This window comes from Caloenas nicobarica, chromosome 13, assembly GCF_036013445.1.
Source record: "Caloenas nicobarica isolate bCalNic1 chromosome 13, bCalNic1.hap1, whole genome shotgun sequence".
NCBI lineage: Eukaryota > Metazoa > Chordata > Aves > Columbiformes > Columbidae > Caloenas > Caloenas nicobarica.
Window position 1 is genome coordinate 4,389,207 of NC_088257.1, and position 20,298 is coordinate 4,409,504.

General features: G+C 44.5%; 2 protein-coding genes across 3 annotated transcripts; both read left to right on the top strand.

Annotated features, from left to right (window-relative positions):
* Positions 1-209: 209 nt before the first annotated feature.
* LOC135993825 (ovomucoid-like) lies at positions 210-5,422 on the top strand. 2 transcript variants are annotated; one of them, XM_065643937.1, is made up of 9 exons: positions 210-264; positions 1,263-1,282; positions 2,020-2,156; positions 2,646-2,703; positions 2,989-3,125; positions 3,704-3,764; positions 4,203-4,208; positions 4,775-4,884; positions 5,377-5,422. In XM_065643937.1, exons 1-9 carry the CDS (start codon positions 210-212, stop codon positions 5,420-5,422), a joined length of 630 nt encoding a protein of 209 aa, XP_065500009.1. The 2 variants fall into 2 exon arrangements, with proteins under 2 accessions (XP_065500009.1, XP_065500008.1); XM_065643936.1 differs by lacking the exon at positions 4,203-4,208.
* A 1,795-nt stretch (positions 5,423-7,217) lies between these two features.
* Positions 7,218-9,214, top strand: LOC135993826 (ovomucoid-like). Its single transcript, XM_065643938.1, has 4 exons — positions 7,218-7,300; positions 8,120-8,136; positions 8,575-8,690; positions 9,127-9,214. The coding sequence occupies exons 1-4, from the start codon at positions 7,246-7,248 to the stop codon at positions 9,170-9,172; spliced, it is 234 nt and encodes a 77-aa protein (XP_065500010.1). The 5' UTR covers positions 7,218-7,245; the 3' UTR covers positions 9,173-9,214.
* The last annotated feature ends 11,084 nt before the right edge of the window (positions 9,215-20,298 follow it).

The window sequence follows — 20,298 nt, forward strand, 5'->3', positions numbered from 1 at the left end:
GCCTAGAAGACGCAGACCTTTACCTGGAAGTCAAGACCTCAATAAATATTACGGGCCTCATTGTGCAATGACAGATTCCGCTGATTGTGTATGTTACAACTGAGCAATTTAGACACTGCATTTGTATATATTTGCAGTCAGCCCTGGAGAGACCATCTCACGAGCAGAACAGGAGCGGGCAGCCTGCAGACTGGAGAAATACTTCCACCATGGCCACGGCAGCTGGTTTTGTGCTCCTCTCCTTTGCGCTTTGCTGCTTCCCAGGTGAGTAATTCTCAAGGTGCTGCAGAGGCTTTGTGTCTGAGTCCTGTCTGTCTTCAAAAGGATAAGATTGTGGCTTTGAACAGAATAACTCTCCTACTACAAAGAGCTAGGCTGCCTGGATACATTAGCATTGCATAAGATGCAGGAGCAGATTTCGGGATGGTCTTAAATGGATCACTGTTGTAGCTGGTCGTCTGTCAGAAATACAAATAACTGCCAGTGGAGCTCTGTGGTGGTAACTGGTGGTGCTACACTTTTTACAGTTGTTCTAATGCTGTTACACTGCTTACACTTGTACAATTACAGCAAATGGATGAATACTTGAAACAAAGCCATAATAAGGTGGTCATACCTCCAGTAAGTAGCCACGGCAATGTCATAATGGCACAAGCAAGTTTTGTGCAGGAGCCTGGCAACTTTCCTGCAATACTTTTGCTGCTAATGGAGAACAAGAGATGAAAACAACCCGGAGTCTGATATTCTCACTGCATATTTACATCTGATGGAATTACAAAGTCAAAGACTTTTTTTTTTTTTTCCCCACACTCAGCTTCTTTAAAATGCATATTCCTGACAACAGATGCTCTATGTATTTGTTTATCCTCTAGGTGACTATTTGCATTTGAATTTATCTGTGTTGACTCAAGTTTCTTTTCAGATATATAACAGCGGTTCTTTGGGGTCAAAACGGATGTGTAAAAAGATAAGGAAGGAAAAGCTATTCTATTTACAATTAATAAGTCTACCTATCTCAAAATAAAAAAGAACAAAGCTATTCAAAACCACATTTCATGGCAGTCAGCAATAAGCAATTCTATTATACTTATCAACATAGCAACAAATATCATACGTAGTTTATTTAGTTCAGGAAACCAATCACTGGAAATCATTCCGTTTGGTCCTACGTACAGGAATTTTACATCCAAATTTCCAGCTTTAACTGAGATCTTATCATACTGGCTTTGTTTCACATTTTCTGCCTCTCTTTTCTTTTCCAGATGCTGCCTTTGGGGTTGAGGTGAGTGAAGATTTGTTCATGTCACTTTTCTGAGGCGTGTGACCTGATAAAGACAATTGGTAAATACGCAATAACCAAAGGAATGAGAAAGACCTCAGGCCTGTAGATGCTTAGCTGTTTTTCAGCTAGCGTGAAATTAGCGTCACTGTAATCAGATTTTACAGTATGAAACATTAAATTATACTGCTCAACATCTATGCTGTATGTTAATAATGTAATAGTGGTAATAATACAAAAAAATTTGGATGAATACATTTCTCACTGATATTAAACTGATCTAAACCTTAAGCTGGTCATATAAGACTGGATCTAAACTGATACCAATAGACTATGGTATCAGAACCTATCTGAAGGCAACCTACTGAAAGAATAAAATACTGTGAGACACCCCAGCTTCAACACATCAGGTCTTTAGTCTTGCTCCTCCAGAAAGGGAAAAAAAAAAAAAAAATCCACATATTGAGAATAAAAGGGTAATAACAGAAGTGCACTGAAGGGACACCACTGATTTACCCCATCAGGAGCTGCATGGCTGAAGCCCTCACCTCTTCTCCTGCTGTGTGGGGAGGTCTCTGCAGGAAGGATTCACCCCTTCCCAGGCTGCCCCACCAGCACAAGTTAGTGCTGTGGCAGTGAAAAACCCACTGAAGGTTGTATCTGGTCACTGTCTCATGCAAAGTGAGAGTTGTGAAAGTAGAATGTTTTCTCCACCCTGTTGCTGTATGCTGCTTTGGCAGGTGGACTGCAGTACGTATCACAACACTACAAACGCGGAAGGCAGAGAGGTGTTGCCCTGCACCAGGAACTTCAGCCCCATCTGCGGTACCGATGGAGTCACCTACGACAATGAGTGCCTGCTCTGCTCCTACAACAGGTACATACTGCACAGGAGATCTTGGGCAGCGATGCTTAGGACTCCTGGAACCCTCGTTTTTTAAGAAAGAGCGATCTGTCACATGTCACTCATGTCAGTTCCTTTAAAATGAGGTTGGGTATCACTGCGTGGCACTCTGTTGCCTAGACATCACATTAGTCATTGTGCCTTCTCTTTTTCTGCTGTAATTTATTCAGGTTTTTCTTCTCCAGCCACTAGGGCACACCTCAGCAAAGCAGGTGGAAAGGATGGAGAGATGCTATGCTCTGAACCCTCCAAATAGGTCCTAAAGCTCTCAGGGTCTTTATATCTCTGCCAGCCACTCAGTGCTGGCTGGTCAGGGAAGATGGCACTACCTTCTCAAAAAATATATATAAGCCTGACTGATAAAGAGTCATCTTTCCCTTGTATTAACTACATGTTTCCAGCACCTACAATGTAGCAAGACATCTTTGATGAGCTTCCTAACATTTGTCTTTCCCTCTACAGAGAATATGGAACCAATGTCAGCAAAGACCATGATGGACAATGCAGAGAAGTTACCCCTGTAAGTAAAACCAAGGGCAAAACAAGGGGCATGTCCCACTTCTGAGTGGCCAAAGCTGCTTATTGACTCCCCTAATAATAATTCAAACACTAAATAAGAGGGCACATGAAATGTCAGAATCTTGCGTTGGTCATCTTCAAGTGAACTGTCATCATAGTGACACGTGAAAAAGCATTTTTCCTAATGTGGTAGTTGTCTTAGCTGGCCAAACAACACACTCTCCAGATCTACTTGCTTCCTATAAGCAAGCGTTCACCAGTGTTTTGTTGTGTGTTCCCTCAACAGGTGGACTGCAGTAGATATCCCAACACGACAAATGAGGAAGGCAGAGCGGTGCTGGTCTGCACCCAAAACCTCAGTCCTGTCTGCGGTACCGACGGGGTCACCTACGACAACGAGTGCCTGCTGTGTGCCCGCAGCCTGTGAGTACCGTGTGCGTCCAGCTCTCCTGTGAGGGACGGGTGCTTAGCGCTCCTGGCAGCTGCTCTTCTGAGTATCAGGACTTCTACCAAGGCCTTTTCTGTAAGGTGCTTGGACTTTGACCCTCCTCTTTCCCTGGTAACTAGACCCTTGTTTTCCTTTGCGGTTAGAAGGAAAACTGTGCCTTCGATCTAGAGAGAGAAGTAGAGGGCTGGGTATGGATGTAACACAAGACAGAATGCTTCTCTTAACTAAGTGAAAGGGGTGTATGTGGCAGATGTTGCCTTGCAGAGGATGGCAGCTAACCTAAGGTGCATCTACATTGTCGCACAACCCAGCTCCTAGTTCACCCCAACACCCTGGACTGTCCCTTGTCCTTCACATCACACTATAAACCACCACTCCAGCAGGCTGTGGCACCACCTGAGCTGGTGTCTAGAGCCATAGGGACACAGCCTAAGGGGGACACCTCCTGCATCCCATATGTTGTACCTGAGGCTGGTCAGCATTGCTGGGACATGGGCTTCAGCAGAGCAGGTTGCTCACAGAGCTCCCTAACATGGGTGTCTTACCTTCCCAGAGAGCGTGGAACCAGCGCTGTCAAGAAGTATGATGGTGAATGTAGGAGGGAAATCACTACAGTAAGTGACCTGCGTGATGAGGGGTGGGGGTTCAGTCCCACTGACGTCAGGGGAAGCACTGCTGGTGTCTGCAGCAGCCCCCGGACCAGCAGCATCCTACAGGAACGTGACTGCTGCTGTGCTTTGGCACAGGGAAGATTTAGCTTTCTCCACACTTAATACACATTATGCATGCTAAAGTCACAAGGAAGAGGGTGACTGCGTGGGAAGGGATCAGTAAAAGAGTAGTAGCACAAATAATCCATCAGGGCAGAACAGAGAATGGCTTTTGGGGTCAGACCGATGGTTGATCAAGCCCATAATGGCTTGATGCAGAGCCTGCTCTTAGCAGGGGTTGTGAGGACTGCGTAGGAGAGAGTAAGAGTGGAGTGTATGGGTCTTCCCAAACACTCTTCCAGCCTCCAGCTATTTTCAGGTGGTGGACCTCAGCCGGGTGAGATTTCTGTATAGTCAGTAAGCCTTATAGGGTTTCTCCTTTGTGATATTCCTCAGCCTCTTCCTAGACCCATATGCATTTTTTGCACTGATACCTCTCAGCAAGTGTAGCACCCATTGCACAAACAAAATCCCACTCGCGCAGTATGTAGCTAAGTGTTGATCTTCCTCTTTTGTGGGAGAGATACTGGACACAGGCATTGGTACCTACACTTCTCCAGACACCGGTGTTTTCCCATTTAATTTCCTGGCCAGGTTGTGAACATGGTGCAACGCGATACAAGAGCATGGCACATTCACCAAGTGAGCTGCTGCTGCTGCTTAGAAATGCTGTGGTCAGGTTATGATGTACATCCCTTCAAACAGGAAATTATGATCTATTTTTATATTATTAAATTCTTCTGGAACAGAAGAAACTGACACCTCATCTTATATCAGATTGTGCAAGGAAGTTAATTACTTTTAGTTAGATTGTAATCATTAGTAATTCAGCTGTAGCCAGGGGTTCAAGCCCTTCTGCTACTGATTTCTTCATATCTCTCGCATAAAACCTTTCCTTGTATTTTTTTTTTCAGGTTGACTGTAGTGACTACCCTCAACCTGCCTGCACACTTGACTACATGCCTCTCTGTGGCTCTGACAGCAGAACGTACAGCAATAGGTGTAACTTCTGCAATGCAGTCGTGTATGTACAAACACAGATCACATTTGCGTTATCAGTTGCCTCCTATAGGCAGAAGTTTGCACAGTTGCCACTTTCTTGTTTGCTGACCAGTGTTGATTAGGGATTTGGGGCAGGACAGAACATCAGCCACCATGGCGACCATTCACCTTTTTTTTTTTTTTTTCATTAAAGCATACAAAGAGCTATCTCTTTTTTTAGTGTAAATGGTCTGAATACCTTTAACCTTAATGGAGTATTTCTTGTATGTTGCAAAGAAAATTAAATTTGAAATTTCATCATAGTTTCCCTCAAAATATTTTCAGTCTTAAGAACGGGTTAAATAATTTCACTCATCTCTTAATAATCAAATAGCTAATGGGACTCTGAGTCTGCAATTTCTTTGGCTCTGGAACAGGATCTTACCTGATGCCTTCTCTAGGAGCCAAGCAAACGGACACTGTGTAGCAAGCAGGACTCTGTGTCTAACCCATTTTTTCCTCTCCTTGTTTTCAGGCACAGCAATGGGACTCTGACTTTAAGCTATTTTGGAAGATGCTGAGTATTGGTGCTGAGAGAACTCACCACGGGATCCCCACTGGCAAATCCCAGCTAAAGATCTCACCTCGGCTCATCTCGCCCTCTGGGGAACTCGGTTCTATCCTGATTTTCTCTCTCAATAAACTAAGTCAGCAACATTTCTTTGTCTTGTTTCATGCATTGTTTCATGAAACATTTTCTTCTGATTTGTTGAATGATGGTGCCAGGCTGAATAAGTTGTGTGCACATAGCTCTGGGATATAACAAGAACGTCTTGCTCCCCTCCCTCTCATAAAAGGCAGAAAATTAAATAAAGATGGATAAACCTCAGAGCTGTGTGGCTTTGCACATAAATGATAGTCAGCCTGCATTAGCATTCAGACCTTTTTAGACATTTGACATTGTAAAAGGCTGAAATACTGCTCTGAAGTGATGACACCGATCTCTCCTAGGGTATTTCTGGTGTGCTTTCCCTGTGCAGGCAGCATCAGCAAAACCCGTTCAGTCTGTGGTGGTGTCTGCACCGGGGGCTGAGCCCTGGCCCCCTGAGCACAGCCCTTACCTGAAGTGTAGCGCTCTGCCAGGCCAGTCTGTTAACAAAGCCCATATTTTTCATGAAATCACCCTTTAACAACCTCCAAGTGTTTTAAGATAAATGCTCTCCTAGGGATGGGTTCTACTTCTGCCTACTTGTCTTCTCTCTTAGTCTTTAATAATACTCTTTGCCAGCCCAAGTATTTCAGCAGTGTTTCACAATCCAAGGACAAAGTATCCTTCTGTTTTTGAGAGCGTGACCTGTCATTGGTGTATTGTCTATGGAATTTATTTTACTTTTGTCCTGTGTTGAATTGGTGGGGTCTTGATTCACACAAGAGAAAGATAAGTAAGTTCAGCATATCCATTCTAAAAACTAATGTCTCCCATATGCGTTTCGTCTGGGAGCCAAAGAGAGGGCAGTGCTTGTTTTCCTTGATGGAATGAGGTCATCCAAAAAAGTGACGTTTTGATGGTAAAACAAAGGATTTATGTTGAGATAGGCAGATGGATGAAGCAGCAATTTCTAGATTGGGTTCAACTTTTCCGGGATCCAGGCTAGGGTCTCATATCATTCTGTCATCATCAGACTATCAGTCCATTACTGCAAATCTAACCCACAATGCTAATGGATTTTAGGGAAAATAACAGTTGTAAATTCTCCACAAATGCCCATAAAATTTGCTCCATCTCTCATCCAGTCCAAGAAATCCCTTCAGTGTCTGGGACACCCTCCTGCTTGCCTGCCCAGTTTGCTGTTTTCCTGGCTTCACTATAACTTAATGATGCTTTACTGGGGTGAAGCTTGAAAATAAAAGTAGAGACTTTCCATTCTGGAAGCCGTTCTCTCAATGTTTTGCTCATGAAAAAGCAGTGCATGTAAATAGGCACTGATAGGTGCATGCAAAGAAAATCTGACAGCAGTCACTGTTTGGGTTTGTTCAGTTGCTCTTTCGCCTGCAGGATTTTCCTGCAATCCTTCAGAAGGAGCCTGCCACGTATTTCACTTGAAACAGTGACACAGAGGGTGTATCTAACATACCTAAACTCCTTGTGACTGCTGTTGATGGAGAAGCATTCTTTCTGGTTTACAGCACGACTCACCTCTGTTGAGATTGCCACACCGACAAACGACCGGGAATGTTACTTCACAATAAAGGTGCATAAGCCAAATACAAATCTACACAAACACGCACACACACACAAACAGGCGCACGTACATATAAGCATGGTTACCACCTGAGGGCAGAATTAAGGCTCCATTTCCTGAGCAAAACACGGGCTCTGCTGCACACAGACGCTTCAGCCACCATGAAGACGGCAGATGTGTTGCTGCTGTTGGCTCTTGCCCTTTGCTGCCTCCCAGGTGAGTGGCTTTACTGCCTCCTGCTCTGCCTTTGAGTAAGCGCTGGCTGTCTTTAAAACCACAAAAACATCCTCAGACTGGAAAGAGCTTCATTCTACAAGGACTTATTTACTCCTAGAAAGATAGTGTTGAAAAGACTTGACATCAAAGACTATCACTTATGGGGTAATATTTTAGCAACAGAACTGAGTGGGTAAGAACAACTGTGGGAACAGCTCTACTCTCAGTGTTAGTTTATGCATAATGAAAGAAGTGACATGTACGTGGTACAACCCGGAGACTCAGACATCCAGTATTTAACCTCTGAAATGTTGCAGAAACACAAATTATTTCACTAGAAAGTGAATGTTTCTTGTAGTCATTCTGAAGTGAGATGCAATTTGAGAGCCTGAACACTTGTGGAAGCTTTATAAAAGTTACACTTCGCTAAATAATCCTCTATTTAAGAACTGTTATGGCAATGCATATAAAATGCTGTGTCCGTGCCAGCTTTATGACCCTGTTTGCCTTGCTTAGCTTTGAGTACGTGTCCTGCTCCTTCCTTTGAACCATGGAAAATGCCTCTCTGTTCTTTCATTTTATACACCCTTTTCCATCTTGGCTGTAACCCTCATTAAAAAAAAATATATATACTACAGAATCAATATTGTAAACATAAAATATGGCACAAAATTTTGCCTGAAATTCCTTTTGTCTAAGAAGTAATTTGCTAACAGTTAATTGAAAGTTGTTTATTCAGGGCATGCATTCACAGATTTTTAACTCTAACAGAACCAATTAATTGGATTTGTATCATATTTCCTCTTTTTTTTTTTTCAGATATTGATGCGCAGCAGGTAAGGGGCAGATCTTTCTACTTTCCATCATTTCTTTCCTTAAAGCAGTTTCTGTATAAATCCTTACTAATCACATTGTGATCGAGCATTTGAAAATCCTGAGTCATCCAGCTGTCTGAACAATATTTGCCACAGATATTATTGGATGAAATTGCCATTTTCATCTGATGATAGCTTCAACAAGTAGTGCAGTCTGCAGTTTGTGTCCAAGTTATTGTCAAAGTTACTGCAGCAGCATTTGTGATGGTTACACAGGCTATACATTGCTGGAGGCAACAAACCACTGTACTCCAGCTTTGTCCTTGGGCTTTTTCTCAGCATTTGCTTCTGGTCGGTCCTGGGGTGAGGTCAAGGGATGTGTGGGGTCTCCTATGTCACCTTTCCTACATATCTGTTGTTGAGAGCTTTTTTGTGAACATACATTCCATCTTTCTACAGGGTTACTGCAGGAACTATGTGGTACCCAGCAACATCTGTACTATGGAGTACAAGCCACACTGCGGGTCCGATGGCGTAACATACGGCAATAAATGCTTGTTCTGCAATGCAGTCCTGTATGTATGAAAATAAATCTCTCTACTAACTAAATCATAAACCAACTTAGCTTAAACTAACTGATCAGTCTGGTTGGAGAAGTAAAGTTCTTTTATTTTGTGTTGGCCTGTTCTCTTACTAGCAAGTCATTTTTTATTGAGAGGTTTTGCCGGGAATTCCTTTCTTTCAGGTACAGTAGAGTTCTTCATTTCCCTCTTAAGTATTTTGCTGGAGAGCTTTCTTCCAACAAACAATGTCTATTTCTTACAGACTGTTTGTTCTTCCTTCAAATTAAGTCTTTATCTTGTCTCTGAATGTTAGTAATAAATTAGAATAGTGTTCAGAAATTTTCTGGTTTGTTTAAGTTCCTCTGTGATTCTTCCTTCACTAGAGGGAGAGACCAACAGTAAAAGCCTAGATGTTCTGTCTCTGAGGTTCTGATTTCTTTCTCCACAGGAAGAGCCGTGGGACTCTTCGCTTGAGATATCTTAGAGAGTGTTAACTTCTCAAGAGGTTTCAGCTTGGAAAGAGGAATCCTCCCTGGCGATGCTCTCCATGGCAGATGCTCCCCTAAAGCCTTGTCCTGAACCTTGAAAGCTCCTGATGAATCTTGAAAGCTCTGCTTAATAAAAAAAAAAAAAAAAATCAGCATTTATATCTTGCTTTAATAATATGTCTCATTCTGTTTTTACCTAAGTTGTTGCATGATTACATCGCTGCAACCATCCTGGGGTGTGGGTATTAGCAGGCAGAGAGGGAACACATTGTTCTGAGCTACGAAGAAACCAGCCCCAACCGCAAAGGGAATGGGTAGATCTTGAAGGCATCTGCCTTCATCCAGATTTCCGAAAGAAAACCAGGGCTGGAGCTGCATCCTGGTGCAATGCTCCAATCAATTTATTGCGTTAATGGCATCTCGGACAGGCGCTGTGTCCTTCGGTGAGAGGAACCCTTCTAACTGCTGCCGTCAAATACCTGCTGCCTTACGCCTGAGTTACTGTATGGCAGACTTTGGCAGCATGAAGGCACTCCAGACAAACCTGAACACACACGTATTTAGAGACAGTCCCAAGACAGGTGCAGTTGGGGGTGTTTTGTGGCTGCTCTGCAAAAGCCAAGGAGGCACAGAGGGTCTTGCTGGCACTGGGAGCTGCTCATCCCTGTTTCAGTTTCCAGGATTAGCCCCAGTTTCTTATGCTCACAAGACAAGTGGTGAAGAAGAGCAGTTCCCAGCTGCCCCTCTTCCCCTTGCAAGCAGGGCTGGATAGACATCTTGAACTGAGAGAAGGTCTTTTGCAATACGTTCTGCCTCCCAAAGCAACAGGACAGGGTGTTTTCTCCGGGCAGGCAGATACCTGGCTGCCCACATTTGTGTTTGCAATGTTCTTCCATGCAGGGTATTGCAGAAAACCAGTGGGCAGTCAGTCCTAACAGACCTGACATTTGGAGGACTGCTGGCAATCACAACTGCAGCCTGTTTCTGCACCTCACCCACCACTTAGCTGCTGCTTGTAGGTAATTACACCGACTGTTGCTTATAGAGGATCCTTAGAGATTCTCTGGCCTCTGGAAATCTCGGCTGATGAAAGGAAGGGCTCAGAGTCACAGCGTTAATTTATTATTCATTAACAGCGAAGCGCTGGCAGTGTGGCGTGCTGTACATGCGGCAGTCTCACAGTCAAACAGTTAATGATCTTAAGCGACAATGTGTCACTCTGCAGAGACTGGAGAGAGCAGCTCTCTGAAGGGAGACAATTTACTTCCAAAAGACATGACTCTCTGCAACCATTTAGTGCCAAGTCCCTTCCTGGGGCTGGAACATCCCTCCTGTGAGAGGGAGGTCTGTGTGCAGGAAGGCATTTCGGTGTCAGATGCAATTTCTTAGGACCGAGACAAATTGGGGCTCTGGGAGGTTGTGCTGGGGGTGTGTGGCTCAGGGGCTTCACACTCCTTCTTGTCCCCGTCCACTGTGCAAGGGAGCTGGGGGTAAGAGAACACCAGCTCCAGCACTTATTTGCTTTCCTGGGAGCAGCGGAGAGGATGAGGATGGTCCCCAGGAGCCATGATGCCTTGGAGACAAGCGGAGCTCCCGATCGCACTCAAGATGCCAGTGGTCCTCAGAGGGCATCTCCCAGGGGCCATGTCTGCTAAACAGGAAAATCCACCGGGCAATTGAGGGGAAACTGTGAGTAGAAATGAACGGGGACCAATCCTCCACCCTGATGCAGAGCTCAGTTACGCAGCGTTACTCAGGAGTAACCGAGGGCAGAGCAGAACCCCGGCAGCCCCCCCTGCCCCGGGTGGGGAGTTCCTTAGGATGGAGAGGAAGACAGTCCTCTTTTATGGGCAACTCATTGGAAATAATTTTTTTGCTGCTGCTCAATAAAATCCTGCCACAACAACACAAAATCCTCTCACCATTACTAATCTAACACCCCCTCCAGGAAATTCAAGGCAGGAAATGTTGTCTGCCTGCCGAGGTATTTTATGGTACAATTCTTTAAGCAGTACCTCAGCACTTTATGTCATTATCTGATGTTTGTGAATTTAGGAAATGTCGTTCAATTACCCCACGACCTGATTAACACATTGCATGTAGTTATTTTGTTCAGCTCTATTTTATATCAAAGCTGCTGTTTTAGTGGATTGTTCTACTTGTTGCTGGCCAAAATATACCTCAGGCCAGTCTAGACCTTTCTGTTAATGCTGTTTCTCTCTGAGGATTCATTCAGGATAAATGGTTTGTTACTACGTTCTTTCTCAATGCGGAGAAAAATGAAATGATGTTTTAAAAGAAAATTACTTGGAGACGTCGTTTTTGGGGGCTGGCTGTGTCAGAGCGGTTGCAGGGAGGCAGAGCTGAGATTTGCTGAGGGGTTGGGAGGCGTGGGGCCAGATCCTCAGGCTTTTGCTGTTTGTATGCAGCTCCCAGACAGTCAAATTATCCCAGACACCCTTGCCTGTGATATCATCTGTGCTTAAACGACTGGAGATATGCAGGCAGCAATCAGATAGCTGAACTGCAAGGAGAAATATTACATGAGAGCGGCTTAGAGCAGGGGCTTTGCTTGCTGTAAATTTAATTCACGTTCTCATAGAAGATCCAGTTCTGCCCCCATGTGCAGAGGTCTGGGAACAGCAGCCTGTTTTGGGAAGCTCTTGCCGTGTGCCACATTGCTCATCAACAGCAAAGAAATGCATTTCACATTTGTCTCTACAGTAGCGCAGACTGGAGCACAGCACCACTTTATTCTTGATTACGGTGTGGTGTGTGACAGCAGGATGCAGGAGCAAGGACAATGGTATCGCTGCTGGAACAACAACCTATGGTCTTGCAGGCACACATCCACCTTTTTGATTTTTCAAAATAATTTTAAAGTATAATTTTTCTTTGTAGCCAGATGAAGCCCGTGACAAGGTTTAAACTAAGGCAGGGAAAATAAATGAAGAATATTTTAGGTGGTGGTAGATTACGGACTTGTTTGACACAGGGAATCTCAAGACCAGAGGAAAAGATTTCCAGGAAAATATCACTGTTATGGGAAGAAATTTTCAGAGTTTTTAGAAATTTACCTTAATACAAGAGGACCCATCATAGGACTACCAATGTTTATCCCACTCATATGGCTATAACCTTCTTAAAAGTTTGCCCTCCAAGAACTTGGAATAGCAGGGAGAGTTTTAGTTGAACTTTTCTGTGGTTCTCCTATCTGTAGAAAGGGTAAAATAACCCTATGGCCCAAGCTACTTCACTGAGCCCACTATCATGGGAGTCTTGAATATCACCGAGGGGTTTTGGCAGGTGACCTCATTACGCCTTTTGCATTTGCAACATGTGTATGGCATTTCCCAAAGCTCACTCAATGCACGGAGACAGTTATTTTTGACTGCTCCTAACGCCTGCTTTCAACCCATCTGCTGCACCGCAATCGCTCCTGTCCCATCCCTCTGCTTCTGGTTAATGGAGCTCCTTGTGCAACCCCACATCACACCCAGCCCAGCAGCTCTTGCTGCTGCCAATTATCTCCCCCCTTTTCTCACAGACCCTGTAGCCAGACTCTTTCCTTGCTTCTCTTCCTCTCCCTGCTGCCCTGTGAAGCGGCAGGGATTTCTGGAGGAAAAGAGCTGCTTTCGGAGCAGTACTGGCTGGCTACCCAGACCCTCAGAAGCAGACGCAGATCAGAGGGAGATCTCCCCAGCAGATCTAACTAGTCAAAGGGCAGGTGTTGGCCAAACGAATGACGCCGCTCCCCAGCAGATACTCTGCCACTCACAACAACTCCTGAGCCACCAGCGCGATCTCAGCCTGGCTGGAGAGGCAACTGGAGAAGCAGCAAAGCTTCTGGTAACTGGGGAGCACAGATCTGGAGGTGGGTTTGGAGAAGCTCGGGTCACAGATCTGACAAGGGGACAGGCTACGTTCCACTGCAAAGCCAGCAAGTGCCATCTCCACCAGCTGCAGGTTCTGAGGAAGCCTGGTTTTCAGGCTTTGGCATTCTTGCCCCTGGAGAATAATCAATATTAATGCTTCTGTGATTACTGCTTCCCTTCCAAATACACTCGGAATCAGTTTGAGGAATCTGAAAGTCAAGGCACTCAGGATGCTAAGAATACAACAGAAACAGATTTCAAAGGAACCCTTCAACTTCTGATATTTGTGAATAAGATCCAAACAGCATTACTCATTTATTTTTCAGGAAAATTATTTCATTGATATGAACAGGCTAAATCCCACAAGCTCTATTCTGTGCCTATAGTTCCCTTACACTTTCAGCTACTTTTTTATGATTTATCTGCCCATGACAAGCCTTGAACTTCTCCCAGGATAATAAGAAAAACAATTCTGATTTTCTATTTAAAAATCACACTGCCTTTAAACCACATATATGAATCAAGCTTCTTCTAAAGCACAAACATGTTCCGTCTCTCACTTCCTTCCGTCACTACCTTAAATCAAAAATGTATTATTTTATGCAATATTCCTTATTTATTTTTCCATACACTCACGATAGAATTGAACCACTTAACAGAGCCTAGCACATTATTCTTCACTTATCTTCCTTAAAACATGACTTCGGCTGACACTCTAAATTTAATGCCATATAATAGTGGGGGAAGGGGGGAGCCTAAGGACTTGCCTTCTGTTTGCAGGTGCTGTGAATTTTTCTTGAATGTCTTTGGTATTAAGAAGCCCATTTCACCTGCACGGGACACCACTTGCTTGCCATTAAGAGGAAGCTTTATCCCTGTACAGATTTAAGTCTACTTATTCTCATAATTTCTTAATCAGATTCATTCCCGTTGTCAACAGATGAATAATTATTGCTCCTACATAGAAATGTCTTATAAACTTCTGAAGTTTTAGCAAATGCTTTCCAGTTGTGATGACTGTTTCCTCTCTGTTGGTGAGAAATCCAGTGTACCAGGAAGCTACAGGAGAGAGTGTGGAGAGGTTCATTGAGCCCTCAGCATCTTTGAAGTATGCTGACACCTGCCAAACTCCAGATTTTATGCCTGTAAATGTTTAGAGTATGCCAAGCTGCTCTCCCCCCACTCTGGCGTACCCTGCAACTCTCCTGGAGCCCAAATACTGTCCCGTGTATGTAATATGGTGTGCACAAGTTCAAACCACTTTCAACAAATGGGCTTTTTTTGCTCTACCGACTTCCATAAGTAATTTCACAACGTCTATTATTGAGACAGTGCTCTCGTTTGGAAAGTACAAGTCACTCATTGTACAGCAGGGCGCCTTTGTTAACAGCTGGGTGTAGCTCACATTTTTGTTTAATTCTTCTGGGTATCTCTAACAAGTATTCGTTGGAGCTTACCTCAATAATCAATACGATTTTCCTAGTTTACATAGCAAATAATTACTCTGTGGGATTACTTGACAAGGTCAGGGAGATGTATATATATATTGCAGGGAGAGCAGGCTGAGAACCATCTACTGAACACTGCAGGGGCAGGTTTGCAAGTAACAGGGTCCACAACCATCTCTGCTATGCAGACAACAAGAAGCGCTGCCCTTCTTGGGCTTGCGCTTCTCAGCTGCCTTTCTGGTAAGTTGGTTTTGTTCCAGTCTATGCTGGTGTCTCTAGTCCTCCTGAACCTTTGTCTTCATATATACATCTTAAAGAAGAGTTCAGCCTTTTGAAGAAGTGATGATTTAGCAATACGTAAGCTCTCTTTTAATGAACTTTATCCTTGTGCAGATAAATACTATAGATCATTAGGATGCATTTGTCTGATTAAAATGTATGAGACTTAGTGGGGTGTTTTTTGCAGTGCTGCAAAAGGAGAAAATTTTGTACTGTTTCTTCTTTAGTGAGTCAAAATTTCTGGTTTCTCAAATAAGGACTTTTTAAATCTTAGCATATAACTTCTTGTTTACTTGGAGTAGACAGATCATTTGGGAAAATAACCACTTCTCAGTAATAAGAAAGTGTATTTGGTTATTATATTGAGAAACTGATGATTCCGGAGGAATTTTGGTCAAGGACATTGTACAATTTTTATATTTTATAATCTCTGGTTTTATTGTAGATATTGTTGTTGCTGAACGACTGGTGAGTAGCAGATATTCTTTGTCATTTAGATTTCTAAGTCTAGACGAATTATTCATATTCACACTGTGTCCCAGGGAAGGCTTGAGAGAGAAACCATTAGTAGTGGTGATTCCTTGGGTGGGAGTACTTTGTATGCTGTGGCTTGTGACCATTCACTTTCTCTATGCTTGCCTCCACTAGCTGGGTGAAGCAGGCCAGCTCAACCAGCAGGGGTTCCGTCCAGGGTTCCGTCCAGGTCTCGAGCCAGGTCTCGAGCCGGGTCTTGAGCCGGGTCTTCAGCCGGGTCTCCAGCCGGGTCTCCAGCCGGGTCTTGAGACGGGTCTCCAGCCGGGTCTTGAGACGGGTCTCCAGCCAGGTCTCCAGCCAGGTCTCCAGCCGGGTCTTGAGACGGGTCTCCAGCCGGGTCTCCAGCCGGGTCTTGAGCCGGGTCTCGAGCCGGGATTCCAGCCGGGTCTCGAGCCAAGATTCCAGCCAGGTCGCCAGGCAGGATTCCGACCAGGATTCCGGCGAGGATTCCGGCTAGGATTCCGGCCAGGTCTCCAGTCAGGTCTCCAGCCGGGATTCCAGCCAGGATTCCAGCCGGGATTCCAGCCAGGTCTCCAGCCGGGTCTCCAGCCGGGTCTTGAATCAGGTCTCCAGCCAGGTCTTGAATCAGGTCTCCAGCCGGGTCTTGAATCAGGTCTCCAGCCGGGTCTTGAACCAGGTCTCCAGCCAGGTCTTGAACAAGGTCTCCAGCCGGGTCTCCAGCCAGAGTTGCAGCCTGGAATTAACAACCTGGTAACTTCACTATTTATAATAGTATTTATTGATTCCACCACCCACCACTCCCCTGCCTTCTCTCCATTTCAGGCTGCCCCAGGCAAGCACTTTCTCTGCCTTTGAGTTTGCAGAGTCACTAGAACAACAAAGCCCTGTACCTGAAAAGTGCTTTTATGTTTTGCTATATCATAAACATTAAATAAACTTAGAGCACTTACATAGGAAAAGATGGGGAACAAAAGCTTTAAAACCTGCTGTTGCAGGTTAAACATCATTGTTGCATTATTAACAGATCGACTGCAGTGACCAGAAGAGCAGCAACCTCGCCTGTGCCATCAACTTTGACCCCCTTTGCGGCTCCAATGGCAAAACTTTCAGAAACAAGTGCGAGTTCTGCAAAGCAGTTTTGTAAGTATAGAGCTCACCGTGTAGCCATGGAACCAGAGGAGCTGGAGCACACACGCAGCGGTGGCAGCTGGTGTGGCAGCCCCCGAGCTCCCGTTAGCCCCTCAGTAAATCCATCCCCGCTTCACATTTCTCTCCCAACGCTCACTCCTTTGTCATCCCCCAGGCACTGCAGATCTTAAGCCTGAGTGAGTCGTCTTCTTCCCTTGCAATTAAATCCAGATCTCCATTTGCAGGCTCTTAGCATTGCTGAGTGACAGAGTGATTTAGGCTGTAACCGTAGGAGGTGTCCAAAATTATGGGGTTTGTCCCAAATCTCTTTCACATGAGAAAGAGTGTAACCTGGGGAATCAGGAAAGAGGTGAAACACTTAGCAGAGTACTTTATAACTTGGAGAGCATGAGAGCATTGGCTTATTTGGGTAAAGTTAGACTATAAAACTAAGATCCGCGCCTGTAATTTTGGTCTCCCTCTTTCTCTACAGCCGGAACGAGGGAACTCTGTTCCTCAGACACCGTGGCAGATGCTAAGCGTTGGAGCCGTACCCTTTGACCTGATTTTTCCCTTACAAATCCTGCAAGAAAACATGCTAACGCACTCTTCCCTGCTTTCTTGACTGTTGCACCTTGGTCTCTGCTTTGATCAATAAATGAAATGCAGCCACTCTCTGCTATGGACTGGTTTTTTTGGTGGTTTTAAAGGGCAGGGGTAATGGTCTTTGGGCTTTTAGGTACTTATCTGTCAGGCAAGAAGAATTGTGAAATAAACCACAACAAAGAGCAGTGTAACACCCATCACACACCAGCCCAAGCCTTCATGAGAGTACGTCACTCCATACCAAACTATCAGAAGAGAAACCGAGCTGTTATAAAATACTGTCACTTTCCTAATTTTGGTGTCTTACAGACTACAAATGGATTTGCCTTTGTAACAATATTGAGCTTTGGAGGAACTGGTCCTTTTAGGGGACCTGGCATGGGAGGATGGCTCTGGGCAAATGTGAAAGAGAAAGGTCAGCCCTACCTGCTCACACCTGGGCAAGGGGTAGGTCTGGCCGTGCGTTATAAAAAGGAGACTTATGGCAAAGGGAGGAGGCTATCTCATCGGGAAGAAAATTAGGAACTGCTGCTTCCTTGAAGGGTGTGTCCATTGAGACTGTGTTGATCAGCAGAAATTGCAGCAACAAGGCAAGGCTGTAATGAGCCTAATGAGAACTTGAGGAGAAAATGGACTGTGCTTAGGCCTTTGGCTTCTTGGAGAAGAAGTCTGAAAAGGTTTTGATTCAGAGGTAAGACAGGTGACCTTTCAGGAAAAGGTCTTGGATTTTCTAACCCTTGGAAAGTAGGACCAGAAGAGGTGCTGGTAGCTCCCAGCTGCTTTCTATCTTGGGAAAAAAGGTATGAAGATAACATCTATGTGGGAGCCTAAAGAGTGCACTAGAGGAGCAATGATATATATGAATGTTCATAATGATGCGCAATCTTTTTGGTGAGTCAAAGAGTCGATATGCAAATAGCACAGGCAAAAAGTCTCAGGTGCCATGGCTCACACAGTCCTTTCCTCTTCCTTTCTCCACCTCTCATTCTCTTGTTATGTAGCAAGAATATGTGCTGCTAAGGCTGATATTTAGGACAAAATCTGTGATTTCCAAGCCTTTCTTTGGGTCTTGTTTCCTCCTGACCAGGAGTTTTGTAGGTGTTTCCCACCAGAAGAATCTTGACCTTCCCATAGTACTAGCACAGAGTAATGCTCTTTCCTAGGAAGAGGGATGGACTTTCAGATTTTTGGGGGGGTATTTTTGGTATTTTTTTGGTTTTGTTTTTTTTCTGTTAATACAGGCAACATAAGTCACATCATGCCTTTGTGCCTGCTCTTAAGAAAAGACAAACTAGAGAGTCATGAGAGTCCCCACTGCTTCCCGGCTTGTGTGTGTGTGTGAAAAATAATTAAGGAACAGTCTAAGTAGCTAGTGGATGCAAACAGAGACCTGTCAGCACAGGGCAGAGATCTGCTGCAATTTCTTGTTGGCCAAGAAGCTTATAGAGTGGCCACAGACTAGTGGAATTTTGGCCATATCAGGAAATCGTCTTCAACAGCAAAATCTTACGGTGAACCACCTCTGCAGTGGCAGATTCTGCCTGAAGAAGCCCAATATTTGCTTAGGATCTCAGAAGGCTGTGGAAAAGCCCAAAGAAAAGCTGCTCACCTACAGGGAAAGGGAGGGCAAATGGCAAGTACAGGGTATATGGCTGTATCCTAGATGCCTTGTGAGCATTTAGAGGCAAGAACTCTTTAGAAGATGGAAACGTTTGTATCCTGTAAGACTAAAGACTGGCCCAGCACAGACAAGTACTTGACATCAGCAAGGCTCTGCCCAGCTACATGTCTTAAACTGCAAAGCAAGGTCCAGGTGCCCTTCTTCTATCCCTGATTTTCAGAGAAGTCAGAGGAACAGAAGAATTCCCCAACCTGTGCAAGCAAATGGCCTGTTGCAGATGCTGGAGAGAAGTGGAAAGGGGCAATAATGATAATGACCTGCTTGGTAATTTAGTCTCTTCCTCTCCTCAGCCCAGAAGGGGTTGGTCCCTGCGGTATGTTTGCGAAGGCTTTTAGCCAGTCAGTTGTGCTGCAGCAACCGAAACGTTTGGGTAGATAAAGGACTGAGGCATTAAGGCTGTGGTCGTGAGCAGTGATGTATGAAACGAGAAAAGGCAAACAAGTAGTGCTGCGAGTGGCAGAACTGAGCGTGATTTTGAACAGCGCTGTGGCTGACTGACTTGATAACTAAATTATATGAAAGGCTGCATCATGAGCTCACCCTTAATAGACATCTGAGAATTCACCTGTCAGTCACGGTTTCTCTGCTGTGTGGATTTGAAGATGTCTAGCAAGCTGCAGACTCTACTGTTTCCCCTGTTGTAGAGCATTCATAACGTTGCTCTCCTGCAGAAACTCTCTCCCTCGCTCGCTGAGGATGTTAGTAGCATCTTTCCTCTGTTGCTAGAAAAATGTATATATATATATATATATATATATTTCAGTCCTATGGTTGGAACTAGTTGCAGTTTCAAAATTTACTGGGGGAACTAATAAACAGATATATCTACATGCAGTGCTCTCCTAAGCCTTGTCTCCTTAGGAAAGCATACTAAAGTTTTAAGCTTATTCTTATCTGAACAGATATTTTGCAAATGGTGCAGCTGAACACAAAGCTTTGCACGTACTCAGCTGGAAATAGAGCTCAGGTCTCCCAATTCCCCATCAAATTCCCTTCGTTGTCACTTGCTGTGGGAGCAGAGCCCTAACATATGTTTGTCAATGTGAAAAACTGGAAAACATTGACAGCTAGAGTTTAAATAGTTCAGGGAGAAGAGTCAGCAGTCCTAACTGGGACTGTGCACACAGCTATGAGAGCATGTCGCATAGGAGCGCTTCTCCACCCCAACCTCACAAATTTAGAACCATCCTCAAAAATAGCCAGGGAACAACGTATAATTGGTTTCACAGACAACACATTCCCATGCTGTGATTTATTTCGTAACGTCTAGTGAGTGTCATCACGCTGCAGTCAAAGCCTCGGAGCTGGCATTCAGTGAGGGCCCAGAGAATGAAAATTACCAGCTTCCTCGATGAATCACCTCTTTGAAAATTCACCCTTGTGAGAATCCTGTGACTATTTAAAAGGAAAAAAAAAAAAGATATTACAAGCCTGAGTCTATCACTCATAATTATCCCTTTCTAGGTTTGATGTGGACAGGGCAGCATTCCTAAGGCACCATAAACACGGCCAGGACCAATAGTGGCTTTAGAAATGAAGTGGAGAAGTTCTCACAATTAAGGTGGGGAACGAGGATGGCTACGGATAGGCACATAAATACACAGAAAGGCAGGTCTGCGT